Genomic DNA, 23,930 nt, shown 5'->3' on the forward strand with positions numbered 1-23,930 from the left:
TTCAGCTACTTTGCGTAATGTTTTTGGAACGTATGTCTAATTATATTAGCATAATAAACACTATTTTAAGGGTTTATTAAAGTTTTTGTATAGAAATCTTAGATAATTAAGTGGACTAATACTAGCATAACAATTTTGCAAGATTTTGGTTTTCGTCCACGTGGACGGAAACCCTGACACCTAGTTAATATTTTTAATAATCATTTTACTTCAATGGACCTACAAAATACAATGTTTTTTCTTCCAATATGATCTTTATTGCTATTACATTAAACATTTTAGTTTACGTCCACTTTTTAACAGTGATAAACCCATAAAAACCGTTAAAAAGATATGGACGAAAACAAAAAACAGCTTTAAACGTTGTTGTGTTTTCGTCCATGACGTCATGAGCAAGCACTGGGGTGGACGAAAACCAAAATTAGCTATTCCTGTAGATTAGTTTTCGTCCATTTGTCCTTCGACCTATTGAAATATTTTCCTAAATTTAGGTAAGAAACTTATTTAAATCTTTTTGATATAATTTGAAAGCTAACAAAATTACCTTTTAAATGATATACCACAATCCATAGTTACTATATTGTAGAATTGGTTTTAAGTTAATAATTCAACTGCACCCTTTTTTCTACACAGTGGTCGAAAACTAGCGTACACTAGGATGAAAACTGATTTTTTTGGACGAAAACTAGTGAAATCGCCTCTTTTGCATAAAATATTTTTTAAAAAAAAACCCGTGGTATTTACTTATTGTCATATAATATTAACGTAATGTAGACTATATAAGGACTAAAACGACATATGATACATATGAGTTAGGGTATTTTAAGATATTCATTTCGCATCACAAAGTTGGCAACTCCGATAATTGGACGAAAACTAGCGCACTTACCCTATATGTAGGTTCATTACGAGTATTTGTATTATGTAATTATATCAGTACTTATTTATGTGATAGAAATTAAATTATGAAATGTATATTGGAATTAAAACGAAAACAATGATGCAGAGATATCAATACTAAACGTCTTTATCAATCAAAAAACTTGACTTAAAATTGAATTGCATTTTACTATTCAGACCAATCACCTAAGATTCATAACTACTTGAAAGCTGTTTTTATGGCTTAAAGCATTTTCACCTATTGGTTTTATTATTCTGTTATTCCTACACAAGTCCACATATTGGGCTAGGTAAGTATCTTACTTAGTTACAACACAAATAGCGCATGAATGAGTTAGCGTGGCTTTATTCTTTAATAGAGAGAGCTTAAAAGCATAGTTTCAGTACATTTTATATACATATTTAAGGTTAAAAATCTTTGTCCTGCACCTTTCACACAAATTAATCATTCGGTCCTTACTCTGAGACCCTTCTTTATTGTTCCGATACAGGCTCACTTAAGGCAAGATAAACCGCAATCAAATTATATGCTTTCATTACGTCGCATTAACAATTTGTTTGAAGATGATCCTTAAAAGAGGACCCAAGGGAGAAAATAAATCGCTAAGTGTTACTTGGGTGATAGTTTATCTTTTTGTAAAGAGAAAATCGTATATTTAAGTAAATACTTTTTATGAGTAACAGTGGCCGCCCGCGACTTCATATGCGTGGACCCCGATTATCCCCTTAGGGGTGCAATTTCGTAAAATCCGTTCTTAGCGGATGTCTACACTAGGAACTGACTGTCAAATTTCATGTTTGTAGGTGTCACAGTTTCTGAGATTTCTATACTTTTCTATAAAAATGAATTCACGTGAAGACAAGACAATTTTTTAACACAAACGAAAAGCGTTTGGCCTGCATATGATAAGGGAAAGGGATGATCAGTTTTCATTTTGGTAAAGTCCAGAATGAATCACTAAACTACCAATTTATTTATTACTAGCGGCCGCCCGCGACTTCGTACGCGTGGACCTCGTTTTACTCCATTAGGGGTGGAGTTTCGTAAAATCCGCTCTTAGCATCTATAGCGCAAACATTTTAAATTTCAACTCTCTAACTTTAAACACATAGGACTTTCATAATATAAACTTCCAACCCTCCTTTTATCTCCTTAGCCCCCGTGGTTGATTTCTAATGATACATTTTCAGTATATGTACCACCACCACCACCACCACCACCATTTCAGCCATAGGACGTCCACTGCTGAACATAGGCCTCCCCCAATGCTTTCCATGTTGATCGATTGGAAGCGGCCTGCGTCCAGCGCTTCCCTGCTACCTTTACGATGTCGTCGGTCCACCTTGTAGGTGGAAGTCCCACGCTACGTTTTCCGGTACGCAGCCTCCATTCCAGAACCATTCTGTCCCATTGGCCATCAGTTCTGCGTACTATGTGCCCTGCCCATTGCCACTTCAGCTTGCTAATCCGTTGGGCTATGTCAGCGACTTTGGTTCGTTTACGGATCTCCTCATTTCTGAATCGATCTCGCAAAGAAACACCAAGCATAGCCCTCTCCATAGCACGCTGTGCAACTGAGCTTCTGTATACGGCCTATAGTGAGAGGCCACGTTTCCGAGCCATAAGTTATCACTGGTAACACACATTGGTTATACACTCTAGTCTTCAAGCATTGAGGTATTTTGGACGAAAAGATGTTGCGTAGTTTCCCGAACGCTGCCCAGCCGAGTTGGATTCGACGATTGACCTCCTTCTCGAAATTGGACCTACCTAGCTGGATCGTTTGTCCGAGGTAGACATACCTACTTGTCGACAATCTCGAGAATTGAGCTCCCAACTGAAACTGGGTAGGGCGCAACATGGACATTCGACATACCTAAGCTTCGTTTTGTCCATGTTCATCCTCAGGCCTACCTGTTGGGAAAATCGATTAAGGTCTTCGAGCATTGTTCCAAGATCTTCCAACGATTCTGCCATGACCACAATATCGTCGGCAAACCGATGTGTACACAGTACCACAGTGTACCGAACAGTATATTATGTACACCTCCACAATATGTAGAGATCATAGTGAGCATACATTTTAACTTTCAAGTCTCTTACTTTAAAAACCGAGGACTGCAATACAGACTTCCAACCCCCTTTTTAACTCCCATAAGGGTTGAATTTTGCAAAATTTCGTCTTAGTGACTACCTACGTTCTAAAAGGAGGTATATTCCACTTTGATCACCTGGCTGATCAAAGCCAGTGGACTTACAGCGTGAAAGTGGACTTACAGCGACAATTTAGTGTCCTTTGAATTTGTTCTGTGCCTTTGATCACCCACGGATACGATGTCCTGGGTGAGCCAAGTGGACTCTAGTTAAATTATTATTTTAGTGTCCTTTGATTATCTACAAACAAATCACACCTCCTCTGAATAGTCACATGTCCAATTGTTGTACTACATATTTTGTTATGTAACATTTTTGATATTTTCTAAAAACCGCAATAAACAAATTGGACATGTATGTGACAATTCAGAGGTATGATTTATTTATAGGTGATCAAAGAACACTAAAAAAATAATTTTACTGGAGTCCACTTTGATCATCTTGGTGGTCAAAGCCAGGTGGAATAGACCATTAACCCCTATGAGAACTCTTTTGAGACTTGTAGTTTCTGAGACTTCGTGATGAGTGAGTGTCACTTAGTCATTCAATTACCTTTGTTTCTACTAAAATTATCAAATAAGTAAGTACCTACCAACCTAAGTAATTAAAATAAAGACCCTACCAAAAAATTAACAAATTACATACAGAAAATAAAAATGAAGTAATTCTTATCCTATTTAACTACAATCGCCCACGCGCCCATCCCATTTGTCCGCCGCTGAACCGTACCCTAATATTCATCTCGGTAGATGGCGGCACATAGTAAGAATTTGCAAGGAAGTTTGTAAAAAGTCACTAATTAACACTGACTTGCTCGTTTAAACACAGTGAATGATTCAAATAGGTACATACAGTGAATGGTTCAATTACATAAAATATCTTTATTTATTAAATTTTCAATATTATTTACGAACAGCGCTATTATAGTACACTAGCTTTCCGCCCGCGGCTTCGCCCGCGTGGAATTTTGTCTGTCACAGAAAAACTTTATCGCGCGCGTCCCTGTTTCAAAAACCGGGATAAAAACTATCCTATGTTCTTTCCCGGGACTCAAACTATCTCTATGCCAAATTTCATCAAAATCGGTTGCGAGGTTTAAGCGGGAAAGCGTAACAGACAGACAGACAGACAGACAGACAGAGTTACTTTCGCATTTATAATATTAGTTGGGATAGTTGGGATGTAATATTTAGTTACTAATTTACTAATGATGTCGATAGATGGCGTTTGACAGCTTTGCCTTCATGAATATTTACGTACCTCAAAAATTTTTGTCAGGCGCAAGAAGATTTTAAGCAATGACGATAGATGGCGCTTTTCCACGGCTTATGAAAATCCCAAATATTTTACGGGACCCTATTGTTTTCCAAAATAAAATTTAGCCTATGTTACTCGTGAGTTATGTAGCTTTCGAATGGTGAAAGAATTTTTAAAATCGGTCCAGTAGTTTTTGAGCCTATCCATTACAACTAAACAAACAAACAAACAAACAAACAAACAAAGTTTTCCTCTTTATAATATTAGTGTAGATTATTATTATAAATTTCAGGTGTGTATGATTTTTTTATTGACTATTTTGCAAACTGATATAAACCTTTATATCAATGGTTATAAGGTCAATAATATAATAAAACATTTGGTTAACCACAACATAACTTGCTTATCTCATATGCATATTAATGCTAATCTTTGATATTTTATTATAATGTCTAACAAAATAATATTCTTATACAGACACATCCTACATGTTGCTTTCTCCCAAGTATTTTATTACTTATTCAGTTATAATAAATACTTCAAAGTATAAATGCATGATATTGAATATCTATGTATAAGTAACTTCATACTGTAGCTACTTGCTTAAATAAATAAATTAAAAAAACGTTTATTGCTTTACACATAGATAAAAGAACATGATGCTTTTTAGATGAAAAAATATACTAGTTAGCATACAGGTACCTACTTTTATTTACATTACCTAGACAACGATTTGCAATACAGTAATTGGCAAATAAAAAGAGGGGATAAATAAAAACCATTTTAGCAAAATGAATCTCCAAATGTTAATTTCATTTGTTGAAACTAATTACACTCGTATCCAACTTGCAACTGACTAATTACATACTGTCCGAAGCAAATGTTAGTTTTGGAAGCAAAAAATAACCAAACTTTAGAATTAAACTTTTAGTTTTTTGATTCCGTCTAATAATGGAAACGTTGACCTTAATTCGGTGTCTCGTCTCACAGAAGGAAAATTATTAAAATGCCGTATTATCACTAGTTAGGTATTTCCTGAGGGTTGGATTTTAGCTATCACAGCACCTGGAGGGAAGTCGAACCTTAAATTCGAACTCCTCCTTTGTTCTTCTGATAAATTTTGTTGAATTTGACCTTCACTGGTTGGTTTTTTATTGGCGGTCAAGCTGTCCTGGCTACACAGGAGTTGCAGAGGTGGGAACGAGAGGTGGGAATAGTTAACTATCACAACTTTTAGTCCCAGACTATGTATTTATTAATACTAGATAAAACTACTGCACAATTAATTGGTTATCCCAGTTAAAAATGCTCATCATCCTAACATTTGTCCCCAACGGGAATTGAACCCGTAACTGGCGTTCGAACGCGCATCACAGTCCGAGGCGACCGTCTTTGTATCTCAAATCTTTTCGTGTCTCAAATGGCTACTGCTTTTGTCATAAAACGTTAAAAAATACACTTCATCTTTTTAAGATTAATCGTCATTTGTCGACCGCTACTGTTGATCTTTTTTTATCGATTAATTAATCAACAAGTAGGTAGCTAGGTATCAAAAAACAAAAATCGAGAAATATGAATTAGAGTAGATGACAGATGTTATTGATCGACAAAACATTATACGAGAAGACAATAATAAAATAATAAATCTTAATAAAAATCGAGTAAAGACGCTGGATTTTACAGTTCCTCTAAATATAGTAGCAAAACCAACTAACATTTTCTCCTAGAGATGTGAATACTTGAACCTATCAGATTGTAAGGCGAAAGAAAAGACCATAGTAACATCTAAACTGTTTTAACCGACTTCAAAAAAGGATGAGGTTCTATGTTCGACTGTAAAACTTTAATTCCTTTTAGGAGGCTGTGATGCAAGGAAGCCTATGTCCTTCTAATAAATGCAACAACAACATTCATCATAATTGGTGCGGTGTAGGTGTCAAAACAAAAAACGGACGGTCATATTATTTAAAATGCTTATATTGTCTGTATTGTTGTTATTAAATAATTGAACGCCCAATATGCACCTATGACCGAAAAACACAGTGACTCACTTTGAAAGTGATAGACCTTCCAGCATCAATTAGACCAATTCACGAAGGTTTGGACTCGACATGCTCTAACCATATCTCAAACATACGCCTACTGCATTTTGTGAATGAAATACGTGACGTATCTGATTTGTGACTTTGCCAAATGTTTTAGGGTTCCGTCGCTTTTTTGTGCAGAACAAGGTAGGTATTTGACTGCAATCGCACCTGATGTTAAGTGATATGCAGTCTAGGATACATACAATCATCCCTCAATTAATCAAAATTAATATCAAATACAGACCTTTTAAACCGTCATTAAATGAAGCTTCCATGTCATATGTTGATTTAGAGCAAATCAAAACATGTAGAGTATCTAATACTACCTCCCATTGACCAATTTGTACTTATAGTTAGATAGTATGGGGGACTTGTACTACAACTGCAAAGTTAAGTTAGTTTTTAATCTGACAATTATTTCGTTAATTTTATAGAGTGAACGAAAATTTAAATTCACATTTGGGGGAGGTCTATGTTCAGCAGTAGACGCCCTGAGGGTGAAATAATAAATAAATAAATAAATAAATCATTTATTTCCCCTCACAAACTTAGGTTAAATTACATTTGGTAAAAGAAATGACGATGATGATAAATATTCAGAACCCTCGGAACACGGGACCAACTCGCGTTTTGTTATCGCGATGCCATTGATACTAATCTCGTTAGATGAACCAGTCACTTCTGTAAAATAATTGTATTATAATCATTGTTTTTATGATAAAGAATGATTAATAAGAAGTGACTGTAACTTCGAGGTGTAACGTACTACATTAAGAATTTTTCGCAATGGTATGTTTATATTTACTTGCATCATCTAAGTACATAACTTTATTACTAGCTAACTTTATTTCAAAAACTGCCTAAGTCTATAATCATACTCATCAGGTCATTTAGTCTCTACTACAGGAAAACGACCCTTTTAAATTACCGGAGGAAAATTGAGCAGCATTTACTACACTTCCCGCTTAGCTAAAGCTCTTAACCATTAAAAGATTTATCAGCCATATCTGGTAACATTAAGGATAGATCATAATGTTCATCCTAACCAGAAAAAACAAGTACCTCACCCATAAATCCTGATGACCTAACCATAGCATTTGCATTTTCCCTAATCTTGCGATTTTCAAATCATGTATCATCTCTGTGAGGTCATTGCCGCGCGCGGAATTTTGTGCCCAAGCGCAGGATTCACTTCCTATAAAAATGTGGGGCGACACCATGCGGTCACAGTCTTGGACAGGACGCCGGTGTAGAAGGACCTTAAGATGAAGCTGGTGAGTCCTTGAGATCTTGAAGCTAAAATTAAATTCAGATTAAGTTTTTTTTTTTTTTTTTTTTTTTTTTATGCTAGACAAGGCAGGTATTTGACCGCAATCGCACCTGGTGTTAAGTGTGAAAAAGTGTGCAATTGTTCAAGTTTTGTAGACTGTACTTAATGCGCAACTCCTGAAAAAAATTGCGTTCCTAGTTTAGTAATAATTGTGGTGATAAAAAGTGCTGGATTGTTTCTGATACGGTCATACCTTTGGATTTCGACAAAGGCTCATTTTATTGAAAACTTTGTTTTTTTTTAATAATAGTGTAATCAATAGAAAAAATTTTCAATCACTCGATTTTTTTTCCGTAAAGATTGATATTTTTCCTGTCAAAAAAATTCTTCAGATAAATAAGGTGGTGCTTAAAAGTGTATTGAATAAAGTTACTTCCATGTTTAATTTTAATTTATTGCAATGATATTTTACTTGCTACTGTTCATATTCATTGTGTATTCGCACAAAAAAACCTAGTTTAAAGCACAAAACGAATAGCATAAATAATTACATGGGATCGCAATGCAACGAAATATAAAAAGACACATTAAAACGTAAATGATTCTCTTAATAATAGCCAGTTAAATATTTAACTTATTTAATTTTAACACACAAAAAACTGGATGGACATTTTAATTGGGTGTCTTGTCATTGTTATCAGATAGATCCTTTTGAAGCAGTTCGCACGTTTTTATTTTAATTCGCAACTCGTTAATATTGATGGCCAAATCTTCTTGACATTACAAAAAAACTTAACACTAGATTTATTAAACTATTGTCTTTGTTACAGTTTTGCATACTCGCTGTCGTGCTGGCGATAGCCTGTGCTGAAGAATCCGAAACGAATAAGGGAATAGAAGACCAAGAAGCGCTAGCTTCTGTAGAGCTTCTAAAAACATCACAGGAAACTCTGCAAGAAGCTGCTAGCAGCTACAACTATAACCAGAACTCATGGGATAACGCCAAATACTACAAGCCTCCACAGAACAATAATTACTACGTTCCCCCTTCGAACAACTACGTTCCCCCTTCGAATAACTATGTTCCCCCTTCGAACAACTACGTTCCTCCTTCTAACAACTATGTTCCTCCCTCTAACAACTATGTTGCCCCCTCTAACAACTATGTTCCTCCCTCTAACAACTATGTTCCCCCTTCTAACAACTATGTTCCCCCCTCTAACAACTACTACCCCTCTCACAACTACCCCTCAAGCACATGGGCTCCTACATACGCGCCGTCGAGCACAACTACACCGATTCCAGTGATCAAGAACGAACAATCTTATGGTGACAATGGCAGCTACAAATATGAGTAAGTACCACGGTTAATTTATTATATTCGACGAAAGACGTCCACTGCTGGACAATTTATTTTTAACGCTAGATAATATGCCAGCCTCAGTTGAGACTTGAATCCACGACCTTTTGCTAGCCAAACAACTACTCCTCAATATAACATTGAACTACTTAAGCTGTTTAAATGACAATTAAAACTCCATATAACCCCACTAGTGTCGTAGTGATGCGTTAATTTTGAAAATTTTTATCATTCAGAGAGTTAAGTTACCAATCCGTAACTTAGTTGCCAATCCGTAAAAGTATTGGACTCCTCAAGATTTGCATATAAATGTCATTTTATAATAATAACATTAAATACAACAGTACTAAATGATTTTGTCCCTTATGTCATTTGAGATTTTCATTATCGTTATTTTCCTAACGAGTTTGGGTGACTGACACATCAAGCTTCTCACTGGGGCATAAACACATTTTGACTTTGACTTTGAATGCTTTTTGAAATACTCGTAAAATTGTGTAGTCCGAAAATTCGTAAGTTAATTACAAATGTTTATTATTCGCCAGGCAAAACGCACATCTTCAATTAGATATCTAAACAACGATTCAAATTGAAACATTTCATTCGTTAATTCAACGTATTATTATCGGGAACTAATCAATTTTATTGTTTATTATTTACAATAATCGAAAGCTAATATTGAACACAGTTATAAGAATTCCGAATTGGGTCACACATGATTTATTTAAATTAATACGCGGAATATCGGAACAAATTCCATATCAAAACGAGATCTAACGGAATGGACTACCTACTGTATATATTTGTCATAAAATCACGCAAAATCCGGTTATTTTGTAGCAAAAACGAGCATACCTAACTGTTCTGGCAGCCGTACAACAAAATATCGTAGGTATCTACACGACCCAAAATAAAAAAGATCTGCAGTTTTTTGGAATACCAAATTTTTTTTCATTTTTTATTCTGACTCTGATTACTTTTGCCTCTAGGGACCAAGACTCAATCTTTGTCGTTCAGCAAAAATAAAAGAAACCTAATTTAACCATCTCTATATAAGAGTTTTTTTATCAATTAGTGAAAGCCAAGATCTGCAGTTCTCATAATTAGTCGAATAAGGCTTTGTGTTTTTCATTGTAGTAAACTTCTAACATAACATTTTTCTAATCTATATCTATCCATTAAGAGCGTTTACGCGAAGCGCGGCGTTTCAAGGGGCATCATTGGAAATGATTCGCGCGCGGCGTTTTTTAATAGTTTTCAAATGTTTATAGCAAAACAATAACAATGAATTAAATATCGTTTCAAAATAAATATTTTAAAGAAGATGTTGTTTTATTATATTAAGCTATTTTTATGTTGAATAAAGGAAGAATATTGGTGAAAAAATCACTTTGATTTTTGGGTATTTCACGTTCTTTTAATTTGTGATTTCTTATTGTAAAATGATTAAATCTAAAAATTTTCTCAGATAACTATTTGCCCAAGGATCTATGCTATAGGATATAAATGTTTTTTAAATCGTTTTCACAGTATTTTTATAAAAATTTCAGCTTGTAAACTGACGCTAAAGTGGAAATTTACAAAACCTGTGTGGACTTATCTTGATAGAATTCTTAAATACTAAACTAATCGCAATATTTTCTCAATTAACTATTTAGACGACAAAATTGCCTAACTATTTATGTCTATAACATATTTGTAGTATTACTGGTTAATGATTGTAACGAGTTGAAAAAGTACTGTTTTTGCGCCAAACGGCGTAAACGCTCTTAATTTAAATTCTCTAAATACATTTTCTTTTACCCAATACTTAAAGTGATTAAACGAGGAGTTTATGTTAACCAGATTATCACCAAAGAATTGAGTCACAGTCGGACTCGATAATCTTTTTATATTCGAATCGATAGTTCGTTGACCATCCGAGTGACCGGTAGGATCGAATGAACGATCGGTGTTGTTCGTTCAGTACATAATAAAGATCTCAAGATCATTGTCAATGATAAGTACACAAATTGATGGTGAAGTCCGGAGGCTGCAGATTTACATACAACATTTATTTTATATTGGTAGGTGTTAAAAGACAATCGCTAATTGTTCAATTTTTTGTTAGGCTGTTGATTTAGATAAATGATAAATAGATGATCAATATGTTTATTTATTTATACGTTTTGGGCAGAACTGACAAATATAGCTTAGCTATTTACCTGCGTTTTATAACTGCAAAGTTTTAATAATTTAAACATGACCATATAAATGATAAACAATAGGTATTATGTAAAAGAGTTTTGCATTTTAGACGATGTAAAGCAGGGTCCAGACGGGTGTAACGCGTAATGGAATGTATCGTGTAATGTAATGGAAATAGTATGGGAAGCACTTTACATGTAATGCTCGTAGTGCCGTCCACACTTAGAATTCGTGTTACATTACACGTAACCTTACATTACACACTTCACCCATCTGCACCCAGCTTAAGTTTGAGGGCTGTTATTTAAGGCTGAGTTGCACCACCTTGTTTTAACCGTAACAATAACAATAACTGGTGCTTTTGTATTGAGTTTGACAGATTTTTGACGTTTGTCAAAGTTAAAGTAGATGGTGCAACTCAGCCTAAGATCGCGCCCGATCACTTTGACATAAGATGCCACAACGTTTAAAACAATGTTGTACTCGATCGGGTTGTATCGTCAAATGGACAATTTGACACTATTCTCCAATAATTCGAAAACACAACTTTTCTAAAAAGACACTTCATTCTGGTCTTAAAAACTTAATTAATTTTAAATTACCTGTAAATAACGATTTTGGTCGCATTGTAATTGAAAAAAGTAGTTTATTTGAGTTCACAAAATAGTGACGTCACTTGCTCGTAGTGCCATACAAAATCTGTGGGAGAGTTTCGTTTTGACAGTTTTAAAAAGTACGGCAATTGATTGGTGGTGTCAACATGTTTATTACTCCTTTAATTATAATTGCATTTTGCTTGTCACTAGATACGAGATCGCAGACGGAACCCACGTCGGCGAAGAGGGATACTTCACCAACCCCAACACAGACGACGAGAGCCTGGTCAAGAAGGGCTGGTACTCGTACCCTGGTCCCGATGGCAAGGTCTACACCGTGACTTACTGGGCCGACCACACCGGCTTCCACGCAACTGGCGACCACCTGCCCACTCCACCACCGATCCCGCCCGCAATCCAGGCGTAAGACATCTCTATTATAATAAAATTAGCGGCCCACGGCCACAGTTTATAATAAAACAAGTCGCGGGGACTTCGTACGCGTGGATCCCGTTTTACCCCCTTAGGACTTTATTGAATAGCAATAAAGTTCAAATCTCTAAAAAAAAGACTACATTTTAGTTAGTAAACGTTTGTATGAAAAAAAGAAAAGGGCTGTTTTCAGGGTTTTCCCGGAAATAATTCGAATTTTTCCATCAACCAAAAACCATCAATGGACTTGAACAAACATTTAAAAAAAGAATTGGTAAAATTGGTCCAGGCGTTCGCGTTGTTGAGTTATGCGCTTACCCATTTAGCGATTCATTTTACGATTGTGTGAAAAATATTAGTGGCAGGTAGCTAATAAATAACTTACAAAATCCCCATAATTGATGCTTACTGTCCATGGCGCATATCTCTTAATATTTAACCTTTGTTTTGTCACCTGTCATCCGCTTTGCATTGGAGAAAAGTCGAACCTTAACTTCGAATTCCTTCTATATTCTTTTGATTAATTTCGTTGCGGGTTCAATAACAGTTTAACTTTTCCCCGGAACAAACTTGACCTTCACTGGTTGGGTTTTTATTGGCGGTCAAGCTGTAGATCCTGGCTACACAGGAGTTGCAGCGGTGGGAATAGTCCCGTGTTTATTTTAGCGTGGTGTGTAGCGATTTTTATCTCTTTTATTTATTAAAAGTAAGTCGCTACACACCACGCTAAAACACAAAAATATTTAATTATGTATTTAATCAATAACACTTAGTCTTATAGTTTGTCCTAAGCCTTAGTTGATTGATTACGTGTTCGTCAGTTAGCGGGCTGCTGCTTCATATTTAATTAATTTTCCTATCCAGGGTATAGAGCGTTTCAGCAAAATTGCTTTTAAGCTAGCCGCGAAGATTCCTGGAAAGTTATTGTTGGCTACATTTTATCGGTAAAATACCGCGGTAACCTAATTATTTACAAATTCCTCTCGCGAACAACTTTGTAGACTTTAGATAGTATAATCTAAAACACATTTTATAAAAGAGTAAAGGACGTTAGCACACTTATCAACCTGGAAAGGATCGTAAACGTATTATCTCGAGGCGGTCAGTATTCTTTGAATGAAACTCCATACTGCAACGCACACTTATCCGCACCGTAACGTAAACGCTTCGCCAAGCGGTTGACAGTGCGCGAAAGGCGACGACAGCTCGCGAATGCAAATGGCGACACGGCATACCTTTGACGATACCTTTAAAAACTAATTATGAAAAAAAATGACGATTGTAGGCTCCCAATATTTTAGGATCAGTTTTTAACATTCTTCGTCGTTATTAGGTCTTTTAAAAGGATGTTATTGATAATACAGGTTATATTACTTTTTCAAAATCACCCGTCTAAATTCATGGCTAAGATTTTACAAAAACTGTTCAAAAAGAGTTCAGGTTTAACTACCCACGTTACATTTGAAAAATACATTTACCTATGGAAATAGTGTCAACTAGACTCCAGTACATCAGCAAAAATATTAAGATATCTTGCGAAACAATCTGTCCTAAGAAATAACTACATACCGCCATGATATATTTCTCTTCTGTGAAAGTATGTTGTATCGTAGTATATTGTTCTTTGCCTCATTTTCCCGGGAGAGTATCCAGTGAGTTATGGGGCAAAGTTGTTTGTAATACGCCATAATAAATGGCGGTTACGCATAACCTAATAAGACAAATATGAACTACTTTAGTAAATTACTCCGTTAGACGTAACTTGTCTTGACTCAATCACGAAGCAATATTGGTGATTGGGAAACACAATAAAACTCATTTATTTTTGCAAATAGGCTTTTAAAAAGCACTTTTACACGTCCCAGTATTAACCCAACCACTGCTTCGGGACAATAAATGGGCCAGTGCTGAGAAGAAGCAGCGCAAGAAACTCAGTCACTATTGTCAGCCGTATAAACGTATGTTTGTACAGATATCAGTATGATCATAATTGATACAATATTGATTTAATTGCGTATTAATTGTGTAAAGCGTGTAACATTAAAGAAACAAGACATAAATAAGTATAGAATTATGAATTTTGCACGCATGTTAACGATTTCTATCAATCGACAAAATAATAGTTTAAAGCAAAGATACAGGCTGTATTTTCTCTAAAAGATTCAATAAAGTAGCTTTCACGAAAACTCTTTTCAGAGTGTGTCTATAATAATATTTTTTAAACAAAGGAGACAGTCTTTGGTTTTATACAAAAGACTGAAGTGAAAGATGAGACTAAAAGGATTGTGGAAGGAAAATGAACACGATACCCTTGAATTAGGTTGTGGTATAAAATTGCTAAAGCAGAAACCTAATACAGAATGGAACTTCAAAAATTCCTTATAGAGTTTGCATTTCAAAAGATTGCCTTTCAAATTGCATAAATAATAGATGAATAACGACTCTTTATATTTACGTCATAACATTTATTAATTACAAAAGCAGTAAAAAGTATAACTTCAATACGTACCTAATTGTATTTTATTTCAGCAAAGTTTAATACGTTTCCAATTAAGTCTCCATTTCATTTTACATAAACCGCTAAGTCCCGCCCACTCAAATAGCCAAATTAATCGAATGTTTGCCTTAATCGTTCTTTAATTGAAATGTATTGTACATATTCATCATTATAAAGCCATATACAAAGTATTTTCTGCACAAAATAAATCTCTAGTTTTGGAAGATTAATTGCTTATAATTGCAGATAAATCTACAAATTCATTGACGTAGTCCAAAATACGGAGTTGTCTCTTTTTAACGTGCCTTATAACTTATGGCCACTACTGTAGGTGTATAATGATAGGATTGTAGGATATGATTGGATATTTTAGCACTATTTCTAGCACAATCTACGACGCACCTGTTACAGTATCTCACATCACTTTATGTCCTACTTACATGCGTGGTTAAAATGATTTTGTACGTGAGCTACGTAAAGCTTACTGACAAAAATTTTATGGACCGTTTATCGCTATCTCAGCCATAAAAAGTGTCTTCGGCAGTTTATCATCATCGTAACTTATGTAGAGTATACTGAAACTTTTCGTGTGAAAATTCTTTTCTTTTACACTTGACTTTTTTCTCCTCAAACGATTTATACTTTGTTTGACATGACTTTTAACACACTCAAAAACGTCACTTAACTCATTATTTCGACTGTCACGAGCACGACCCATTTTTTAAGCTCAGTGCAATTAATTGACCAATCATTTTTGGCGATATTAAATAGATATTTTCCACTTTGTTACAGTGCCATCGAACAGAACGCCAAGGAAGAAGCAGCGAAGGCCGAAGCTGAAAAGAACAAGCCCCAGACTGGCTACTACCCGACGCAAAAGCCAACTTACTACCCCAATCAGCCAACTTACTATCCAAATCAGCCAAGTTACTATCCTAATCAGCCTACTTACTATCCATCGCAGCCATCTTACAACCCCCAACAAAACTACCCGGGTTACGGTAAATAACTTGTTTAATTAGTTATTTACATTGTAAATTATTGAGATTTATACGAGAGTTTAAGGTCTTGAAGTATTAATCTATGATAGGTATACGAATGCATTACCTCCTTACGATAGTAGTTGTATAATATACAGTCATTCTATTCACGATGAGCTATTGTGAATATGATGACTGTTAGATGAGTATGGTTGTGATACTGATTTAAGGATGTTCAAAGCCAGTGATAATTTTATATAATAAATTTAATATCAATATTACGAGCGTTTTATTTACTTTACAAACAGATCGATCCAAGCGTGTAGATCTAAATTGGGAATAAAACAGAAAGTAATTTCATTTGTGTTTCCCATCTGGACATTGAACGAGAGAGACCATATTTTATAACCCCTCAAATAATACATTAGTATAATTTACTAAAGTAACACTTTCGGATTTATCAAATTATTCTGTCTTACCGCTAAGTACACCAGTCGGTCAATTAATATTATCACAATTACCTGTAACAAAAAACAAATTATTTATCAATTACAATTACAATAAAAATAAAAGTAAATCGTTAATTAAAAAAAAACCAAAGTGACCATTTACATAAAGTATGGTAGAGAACTAGATACATATTTTTTTAATACATAGGTAAGTAATAAATGCCTAACATTTTCTATGCGTAGCATTTACGTGTTTTAATTTATAATCAAGTTTTTATTAAATATTGTCCTGAAAATAAATTTATTTTTGAAAAACAAACTAACCTACCAAGATAAGATTTATAATCATCTGTAAAAACAAGTGACTCTTTTCAATCTTGCTTTTTCCAAAACCGCAACTAATTACCCTTAACTTAAATTATAAAATTTAATTAATGCTCACAGTCATTTAAGTTTTCAATCTTGAGCTTTAATTAATAAGGCTTGTTTTTAAATGTATTCAGTCATTATGCACTATCAGCTCGTTAGGGCAAGATTTCTCCCAATCCTTGTGTTCTGAGAAACCGATGCAGACTTAACGACGGAACTGCAACAAAAATACTTTGTTGCGGTTAATAGTAGAATGCGCCTTTTTACAAGTTGGTGTAAAATAAGTATCTTGCTAATGTTTTGATTGAGATTTATCTTATAAGCATGTTAAAAGAAATAAAAGCTTCACTTTGATTTTTTTGGCAAATATAGTGAACATTAATAACGATTGAAGTATGCCTAATGTAGTCTGAGTTTCTTGCGCTGCTATTTCAGCACTGGCCTTTGTCCCGAAGCAGTGGTAGTGTTAATACTGGGACATGTTTAAAGCGCTCTTTAAAAGCCCACTTGCAAAAATAAGATAAGAAAAAAATAATAGTGTACTTAATTGATTCTGAGATGCAGCTTGACACTTCTATTAGAGGCATTGTAAGATCTTCGTTGACTGCCAAGAATGTAATAATACAGAGAATACCATGCAGTACGCATGCAGTCAGTCAATTTTGGGAAATCCACATAAGTCCAATTTTTTAACATATCCGCCACATTTAAGAATCCGTTGTTTCTCAGTGCAAGGGCGTAACCCCCAAACTCGGAACCGGTCGGCAGGCCAATGACATTGGCCATAAGACCATTACCGACCTTGCATCATGCGAACCTGGGATGATCTCACATAAAATTATATTATTATCGTCAACGTATCGGACATTCCCCTACGAGATCATTTTTGCAAACATTTTTTATGCAGAACAAGGCAGGTATTTGACCGCAATCGCATCTGATGTTAAGTGAGATGCAGTATAGGATGGTACATATCGGCCCTGTAAATGCCTATTCACTCTCTCATATACACATCTTGCGTTTGTTTATTAAAGAAGCTTTTAGTAAAAGATTATTTGTTCCGCTGATATGGAAGATCAGCGGAACAAATATTATTTTACTAAAGGCTTCTAAATAAGCTTATAAATAAATAATAAAGCTTCTAAAATAATATTTTAAACAGATTTGTAAAATTAATTAGCAATCTAAGTTAATTCAAAATTATAGGTACATACCAGTTTAATGTAAGAATTAAGATAAGTTACATATTAAGACGGATGAGTTGACATCTTATGCGTTTCATCAATAATGGACTCGTACCAACAGTATTGTTTTATCATAAATTTTTACAATGCGGACACAAATATTTCTTACACACAAAATCTCCAAACCAGTAATTACAAAACTGCATTATACAGAGTGTATTATCAATTGACTCAGGAAAACTATAGCAAAAACTCCGCTTGGAACAGGAGAAAACACTTCGGAGCTAAGCGATCTTTCACGAATGCCTGGGCACAGACAGATCGCGTGCATATAAATATATGCGGAATTCATTTTCATTACCAGTCTATTTTCTACAAGTGTTAAAGAGTGACGTGACAACAATTTTTAATTCTGAAAGTCAATTTTGAAAGACAGCTTCGAAAATGAAGCTGGTAAGTGTGATAGTGTTTTGGTAACAGTGCCTCGCATGGATTTTAAGGATTTATGCATTTCAAAGTAAGTCTGTGATTTCACTAAATCAATCAATTTATTTTCAGGTATTACTCACAGCTTTAGTACTTAAACATGCAGGGCACATCATAGCTAATGAGCACTATGGATTCCCACCTCAATTCCAAAAACCAAATTCAGGTGTATTTGCCTCAGACAGTTCAATTTATCTCCCACCTGAATCTCACACTCCTGTGCCTTATTTTCCAATAAAAAATTCAAATAACCTACCATTTCCCTATTTACCACCAACCGGTACTAAAGCACCATCAATTTATCCATCACCGTTCCCGGTAATTTTGTCATCTACATTAGTCCCAATATTCGATGAAGATGATGATAAAGAGCACGAAGAAAGAAATAAATTAAGAGTGTCATCGACACCACACCCTCCGCCGCAATTCAAAAGGAATGTAACCGAAAATAATCAACACGCACAGCAATCCCAACAAGCACAAAGAAGGGAAATGAGACAAATGCCCAAAATGACGAATTATCATAATCCTATTGATAGAGTTGATATGCGGTTTCCAGTCAGAGATTTTCCCACGGGACCTTCAACACCGAACCCAATAAATCAAACCCCAAGGAATATGATAATATCGGTTGATACGCACAGGAACGATCGCGGGTTAGACCAGATTAGAGCAGCTTCTGCACAGAACCCTCATTATATTCCTGCGGGATTCGCCATTTCTTCGACAACAGAACCGGCAATACCCATACTTCGATTGTCAAATGAAATGGATTTGGATGGGAGTTTCAGCTACGAGTACGTATAAATTTTCATTTACTTATCTTTCCATTACATATCAGTTTTTCTTTTCTTTCTTTTGTGTCAACGTAATTAAACTTTACTGTTGTAGAGCTCTTGCCCACAAAAAAATAACAAACAAAAATTACATTCAGGGCTCTAGGTGCAGATCAAACCCACTACGTGCAACACAGCCATATGGAAAATATGGGTACTGAAAAAGAAGAACAAGTCGTGGAAGGGTCATATTCATACGTCGGTGATAATGGCATAACTTACACCGTTAATTACATCGCTGATTCAAATGGTTTTCGAGCCAGTGGAGAACATTTACCAGTTGCGCCACCTATTCCCGAAATCATTCAAAGGTGAGACATAAATCTGTTTCTGTTGTAGTAAAAAATAAAGAAGGATAAATACTAAATTGTAAAAGCGTCTTTTTATTCAATGGCAACATAAAATATTTCACATTATTTTTCAGGTCCGTTCAGTATAATTTAGCAGAAGAAGCTAAGAAACCACCGAATCTAAGGTCCTGGCAAGCTGACGAAAAAGAATACGATAATCCATTGGACAGACATAACTTCGCGCCACCACCACCACCACCAAGGAACCTATTTACAGGCAGAACTCCAGAAGCATTTTCCTACAATTTCGCTCAAGGTTCTAATAATGATAACAATTTAGCTGCAGCAGCTAGTTCCCAAGTTCAGGTCAAAACAAACAGTGATTTTAATATCGATCCGTCACGTAAGTCCAACGGTCCAATTGCACCGCAAATAACCTTTGTTGCTTCTCAAGGCGCACACATGCCGTCCATGAATAGTGCTCAACAACAGCAATCAATATCGCGAGTATTTTCGAATGAGAAAACCGGCATGCCCCAATTAATTAATTACGATGCAGGTATGAAGGAAGCCGAACAAGAAGCAAACAAAGGTTTATGGCGCTGGCAATATGGACTAAACTCGAACAACGGGAATCAGGGTCCAGAAAAGAATACAATATCGAGATCGTTCGGTGAAGATGACATCATGATAAATTTTAACGATATGAGCCCGGAGCAATACACAAAAATGTTGCAATCAGAACTTGAACCAGACTCTAAAGATAGCAGCGCTCCCTCAGATTTTAGTAATAATCAACTAAACAATCAAAATAAATACAATATGGCCAATCAAATGAACCAGTACCATAATAGCAATGAAAATAATTACTATACATCAAATAATAACTATCAACCCGCAGTATCAACAGAAGCATCATCTACTTATTCTATGACATCCAGTATCCCGGAAAACTACTTTAGTAAAGAGAGTAGTACGGCATCTCAGTCCACTACAAATACTTTTAGCCAAAACAATTACGTGTCACCAAAACCAGTAACAAATTCGTTCGATTATAATGAAAATCCTGATAACATTTATGAATCAAAAAGAATTAAAGCTCTACATTACGAAACCACTACAAAACCTAGCTACAATATGAACTCAATACCGGTTTCTAGTCAAGAGCAAAAGATTTCTTACAACAACATTTGGTCAAACGCTAGAGATTTAGAGCAACACTTACAAAGTGAACCTAAAAGTATTACTCAAGTGCCACTATTCTACAACAGTATTAGCGTTCCGAAAAATATCGAAATGTATGACCAGAAATCAGAATTTGTACCAATTAAACCGATAGAGGAACATCAAACTACCACAACCACTACCACAACGACCACTACAACTGCACTCCCAGAACCTAGCACGGAAAGCCTATTCAAAACAAACTTCTTCCTCAAAAATTTATTCTCCCCTAAAAAACAAGAACAAAAAAATATGAATCAAATTGCAGAAGAGCATAAAAAAATCGCTCAAAACAAAGTTATAGCTGAAACAAAAGCCGACAAAATTACAAAATTCATTCCGTACCAACCAAAACCTCACACTGAATTGAAAAGTTTAAAAAATAGGAAGCCTATGGAGTTATCAGATATGGTGAATTTCATCAATATGAAGAACTACTTCGAATCCAGCAAAGTCAAACCTAAAACGTTTAGTTTTAATAATAATTATGATAATAGGAACGAGCAACGTTACCTTCCCACTCAATATGACTTACAAGAAGATCGTGATGAAGAATATAGCGTACCACAGCCAAAACAAGCAAGCAATTTACGAAGTTATGAGGAGCAGGATGAATTTAGAAGTCCACCACAGCTTAGAAATAACTTGCATAGTAGTTTGAGTCAAAACGAAGAACTACGGGGGATAATAAAGAATTACAAGGTGCTACAGCGCAATAACCATGCAAGGCATTCCGATTTGGGTTATCAAAACCGCAAAGAATCGAATCCTCCATTGGTTAAAACACTGCAGGCAGGTTTGCCACCATTAGGACGTGCAGGGCCTTCTATGAAAACCTATTTACCACCTACATACGTTTAAGTTTTACTGTGATCAAATTTTCCGAAGTGTTGTTTTGTAAATAAGTTTTCTCACTGCATTTATTAGTGTTAGTTGTGAACAAAAATAAAAAAATATAAAAATTATTAGATTTTTATTCAGACAAGATATAATTTTTATTTTTACTAATCAATGAAATTAGCCGGCTTGCAAAAAACTTCAATAGATCTTGAAAGTACATAGTTCTGATTGAAAGTGTAGTTAGTAAATACATTTATTTATAATGCCGGATGGTTTATTCTCTTTCACTAAACCGTTGGACAAAACAGAAATTAGAAAAAGCGGTGCATGAAAGTTTATTAATAACAATATAATTATACACATAAATAGAAGTATGTTTAATAGAGAAGACTTAAATACTATTTTAGAAATTAGCAAGATGGGTTTGAAAGTAAGCATCGCGTGAGTATCCTATGCGTATCATCTCGCTGTCCGCACTGAAAGCGTAACGAAATATTTCCAAGATTTCATTGTTTACTTGCTTCAAGATTATCATCCAAGAATGTCGCACAATCTTTATCTACCTTGTTTTGTACTTCTAACATAAATAATAGTTGGTAAGATTTTTTTACAGCAGAATTCTTTACAGTCGCCGCATCGGACCAAATTGTGATCACAAGGGGTCGGCCCTCCGCGTCATGCGTCTCCAGGCGGCTCGGTCCTGGATTGTTTTACTGTTAACTTGGGCTTCTTTAAGGTCGTTATTAATTACGGACATCCATGTAATTCGGGGTCTTCCTCGTCCGCGGAGCATAATCGTAAGTTAAAAAATGCAAAAAAATCATAAGCTAGTTACAACAATGTTCACTTTCACAAAAAAAATATTGCAACATTACTACACTTCAGCTGTTCTTTAAATTGAATCAAATGGCAAAACGGTTTACTTCGAAATTACTTTATTTTAGTCAATTAATTCATATAACTGAAAATCACAGTCAGCGACGAATATTTACTGTTTAAAGAAGTGATTACATTTTTAAATGAATTCAATACTAATTATCCCAACTAATATTATAAATGCGAAAGTAACTCTGTCTGTCTGTCTGTCTGTTACGCTTTCCCGCTTAAACCTCGCAACCGATTTTGATGAAATTTGGCATAGAGATAGTTTGAGTCCCGGGAAAGAACATAGGATAGTTTTTATCCCGGTTTTTGAAACAGGGACGCGCGCGATAAAGTTTTTCTGTGACAGACAAAATTCCACGCGGGCGAAGCCGCGGGCGGAAAGCTAGTTGATAATAAAATCATTCATAATAGAATTCGTGTTAGTGAATTATTAATTAAATTAATGCGATTAATTATTTTGAAATGTGCTGTCATTATTAGTGAATGATTTATTTCGTTATAATTATGGATTGATTATTTTATTGAACTGCAGTTGGTTATTTATTATAGTTTATGATAGGAAGAAAATAAAGTTGAGTTACTTTTAAGTGCAACAAATTGACGTACGTGCCGTGGATATTATTAATCAGTGCCTATACCTAGCAAATTAATGAAAGTATCTAGTTTTCGTTTAAGCTCTATCCATAACGATGTGTTTGTCAGACTGGACCGATTTTGATGCGTATTAAATTGGACTTGGCAGAGAGAGGTATTTATTAGACAACCTATAAATGAAAAACCTATAAAATTGGAAGTGACTTTAAAGGACGTAGCACATTAATCAACCCGGAAAGGGATCGTAACTGTGTCAACTCGAAGCGGTCAGTATTCTTTGTATGAAACTCCATACTGCAACGCACACTTATCCGCACCGTAAATAAACGCCTCGCCTCTTGCGGTTGACAGCACGCGAAAGGCGATGACAGCTCGCTAAAGGCGATACGGTGTTGATCCCTTTCAGAGTTAATAAGTCGGCTATGGCCTATCGTCAGAGCAAAATTCAATACGTGCTGTTAGCTGTACTGTGGTGATGTCAAAGCAATCAATTTTAAAACCTTTGTTAACCCTTTAAATTCTTTGCCAAAATAAGCATTGACTAATATTAGTTAATAGTAATTTAGGTGAATATTAGTTAACCAACAGATGCCTACACCGAGTGGGCAGTTTATTGAATTTGCACAGACGTAAATTGTCCGTAACGATCGAACGACGGCCATAATGGAATCGAATATTTACGACTCAAATGCACTCGACGACCGACCAAAATGGCGACTGATCCATTCCTAAATTGCAGCATAAAAATACTCAACTGCATTGGTAGACACGAGTGACACATCAGTTTATTAGACTAATGCCCGTTTTCACCATCAATTCCCATTTTTTAAGTGACCCCTATGAAAGAAAAATGCCTGTGAAGTGTTACCATAGAGGTCACTTAAACATTAGGGATTGATGGTAAAAACGGTCATAAGTACTAGCTGAATCACCAAACTTCGTAATGCCTATGTTCATAAGAAATAATGTAGGATTATAGTGGTTCAAGAATTCAATACAAAAAATCAAATCTTTCCTCTTTATAATATTGGTGTAGATTACACCAGGCCTGT

At 35.2% G+C, this 23,930-nt stretch overlaps 3 protein-coding genes across 3 annotated transcripts in view; 2 read left to right on the plus strand and 1 right to left on the minus strand.

The window, feature by feature from the left end:
- The window catches only part of LOC135079335 (serine/arginine repetitive matrix protein 1), a 233,027-nt gene that overhangs the window by 186,302 nt on the left and 22,795 nt on the right, over positions 1 to 23,930 (minus strand). The window lies entirely within an intron of this gene.
- Positions 7,610 to 15,999, plus strand: LOC135079340 (endocuticle structural glycoprotein SgAbd-1). Its single transcript, XM_063973976.1, has 4 exons — positions 7,610 to 7,673; positions 8,500 to 9,023; positions 12,023 to 12,235; positions 15,534 to 15,999. The coding sequence occupies exons 1-4, from the start codon at positions 7,665 to 7,667 to the stop codon at positions 15,748 to 15,750; spliced, it is 963 nt and encodes a 320-aa protein (XP_063830046.1). The 5' UTR covers positions 7,610 to 7,664; the 3' UTR covers positions 15,751 to 15,999.
- On the plus strand, positions 18,094 to 21,524 carry LOC135079331 (probable serine/threonine-protein kinase DDB_G0282963). Its single transcript, XM_063973962.1, has 4 exons — positions 18,094 to 18,176; positions 18,282 to 19,006; positions 19,144 to 19,356; positions 19,470 to 21,524. The coding sequence occupies exons 1-4, from the start codon at positions 18,168 to 18,170 to the stop codon at positions 21,418 to 21,420; spliced, it is 2,898 nt and encodes a 965-aa protein (XP_063830032.1). The 5' UTR covers positions 18,094 to 18,167; the 3' UTR covers positions 21,421 to 21,524.

Source organism: Ostrinia nubilalis, chromosome 16 (genome assembly GCF_963855985.1).
Source record: "Ostrinia nubilalis chromosome 16, ilOstNubi1.1, whole genome shotgun sequence".
In the NCBI taxonomy this organism is placed as follows: domain Eukaryota; kingdom Metazoa; phylum Arthropoda; class Insecta; order Lepidoptera; family Crambidae; genus Ostrinia; species Ostrinia nubilalis.

Coding starts and splice junctions, on each gene's coding strand:
- LOC135079331 (XM_063973962.1), top strand. Junction 19,007..19,143: donor GATGGGAGTTTCAGCTACGA/GTACGTATAAAT, acceptor AATTACATTCAG/GGCTCTAGGTGCAGATCAAA. Junction 19,357..19,469: donor ATTCCCGAAATCATTCAAAG/GTGAGACATAAA, acceptor ATTATTTTTCAG/GTCCGTTCAGTATAATTTAG.
- LOC135079340 (XM_063973976.1), top strand. Junction 9,024..12,022: donor AATGGCAGCTACAAATATGA/GTAAGTACCACG, acceptor GCTTGTCACTAG/ATACGAGATCGCAGACGGAA. Junction 12,236..15,533: donor ATCCCGCCCGCAATCCAGGC/GTAAGACATCTC, acceptor ACTTTGTTACAG/TGCCATCGAACAGAACGCCA.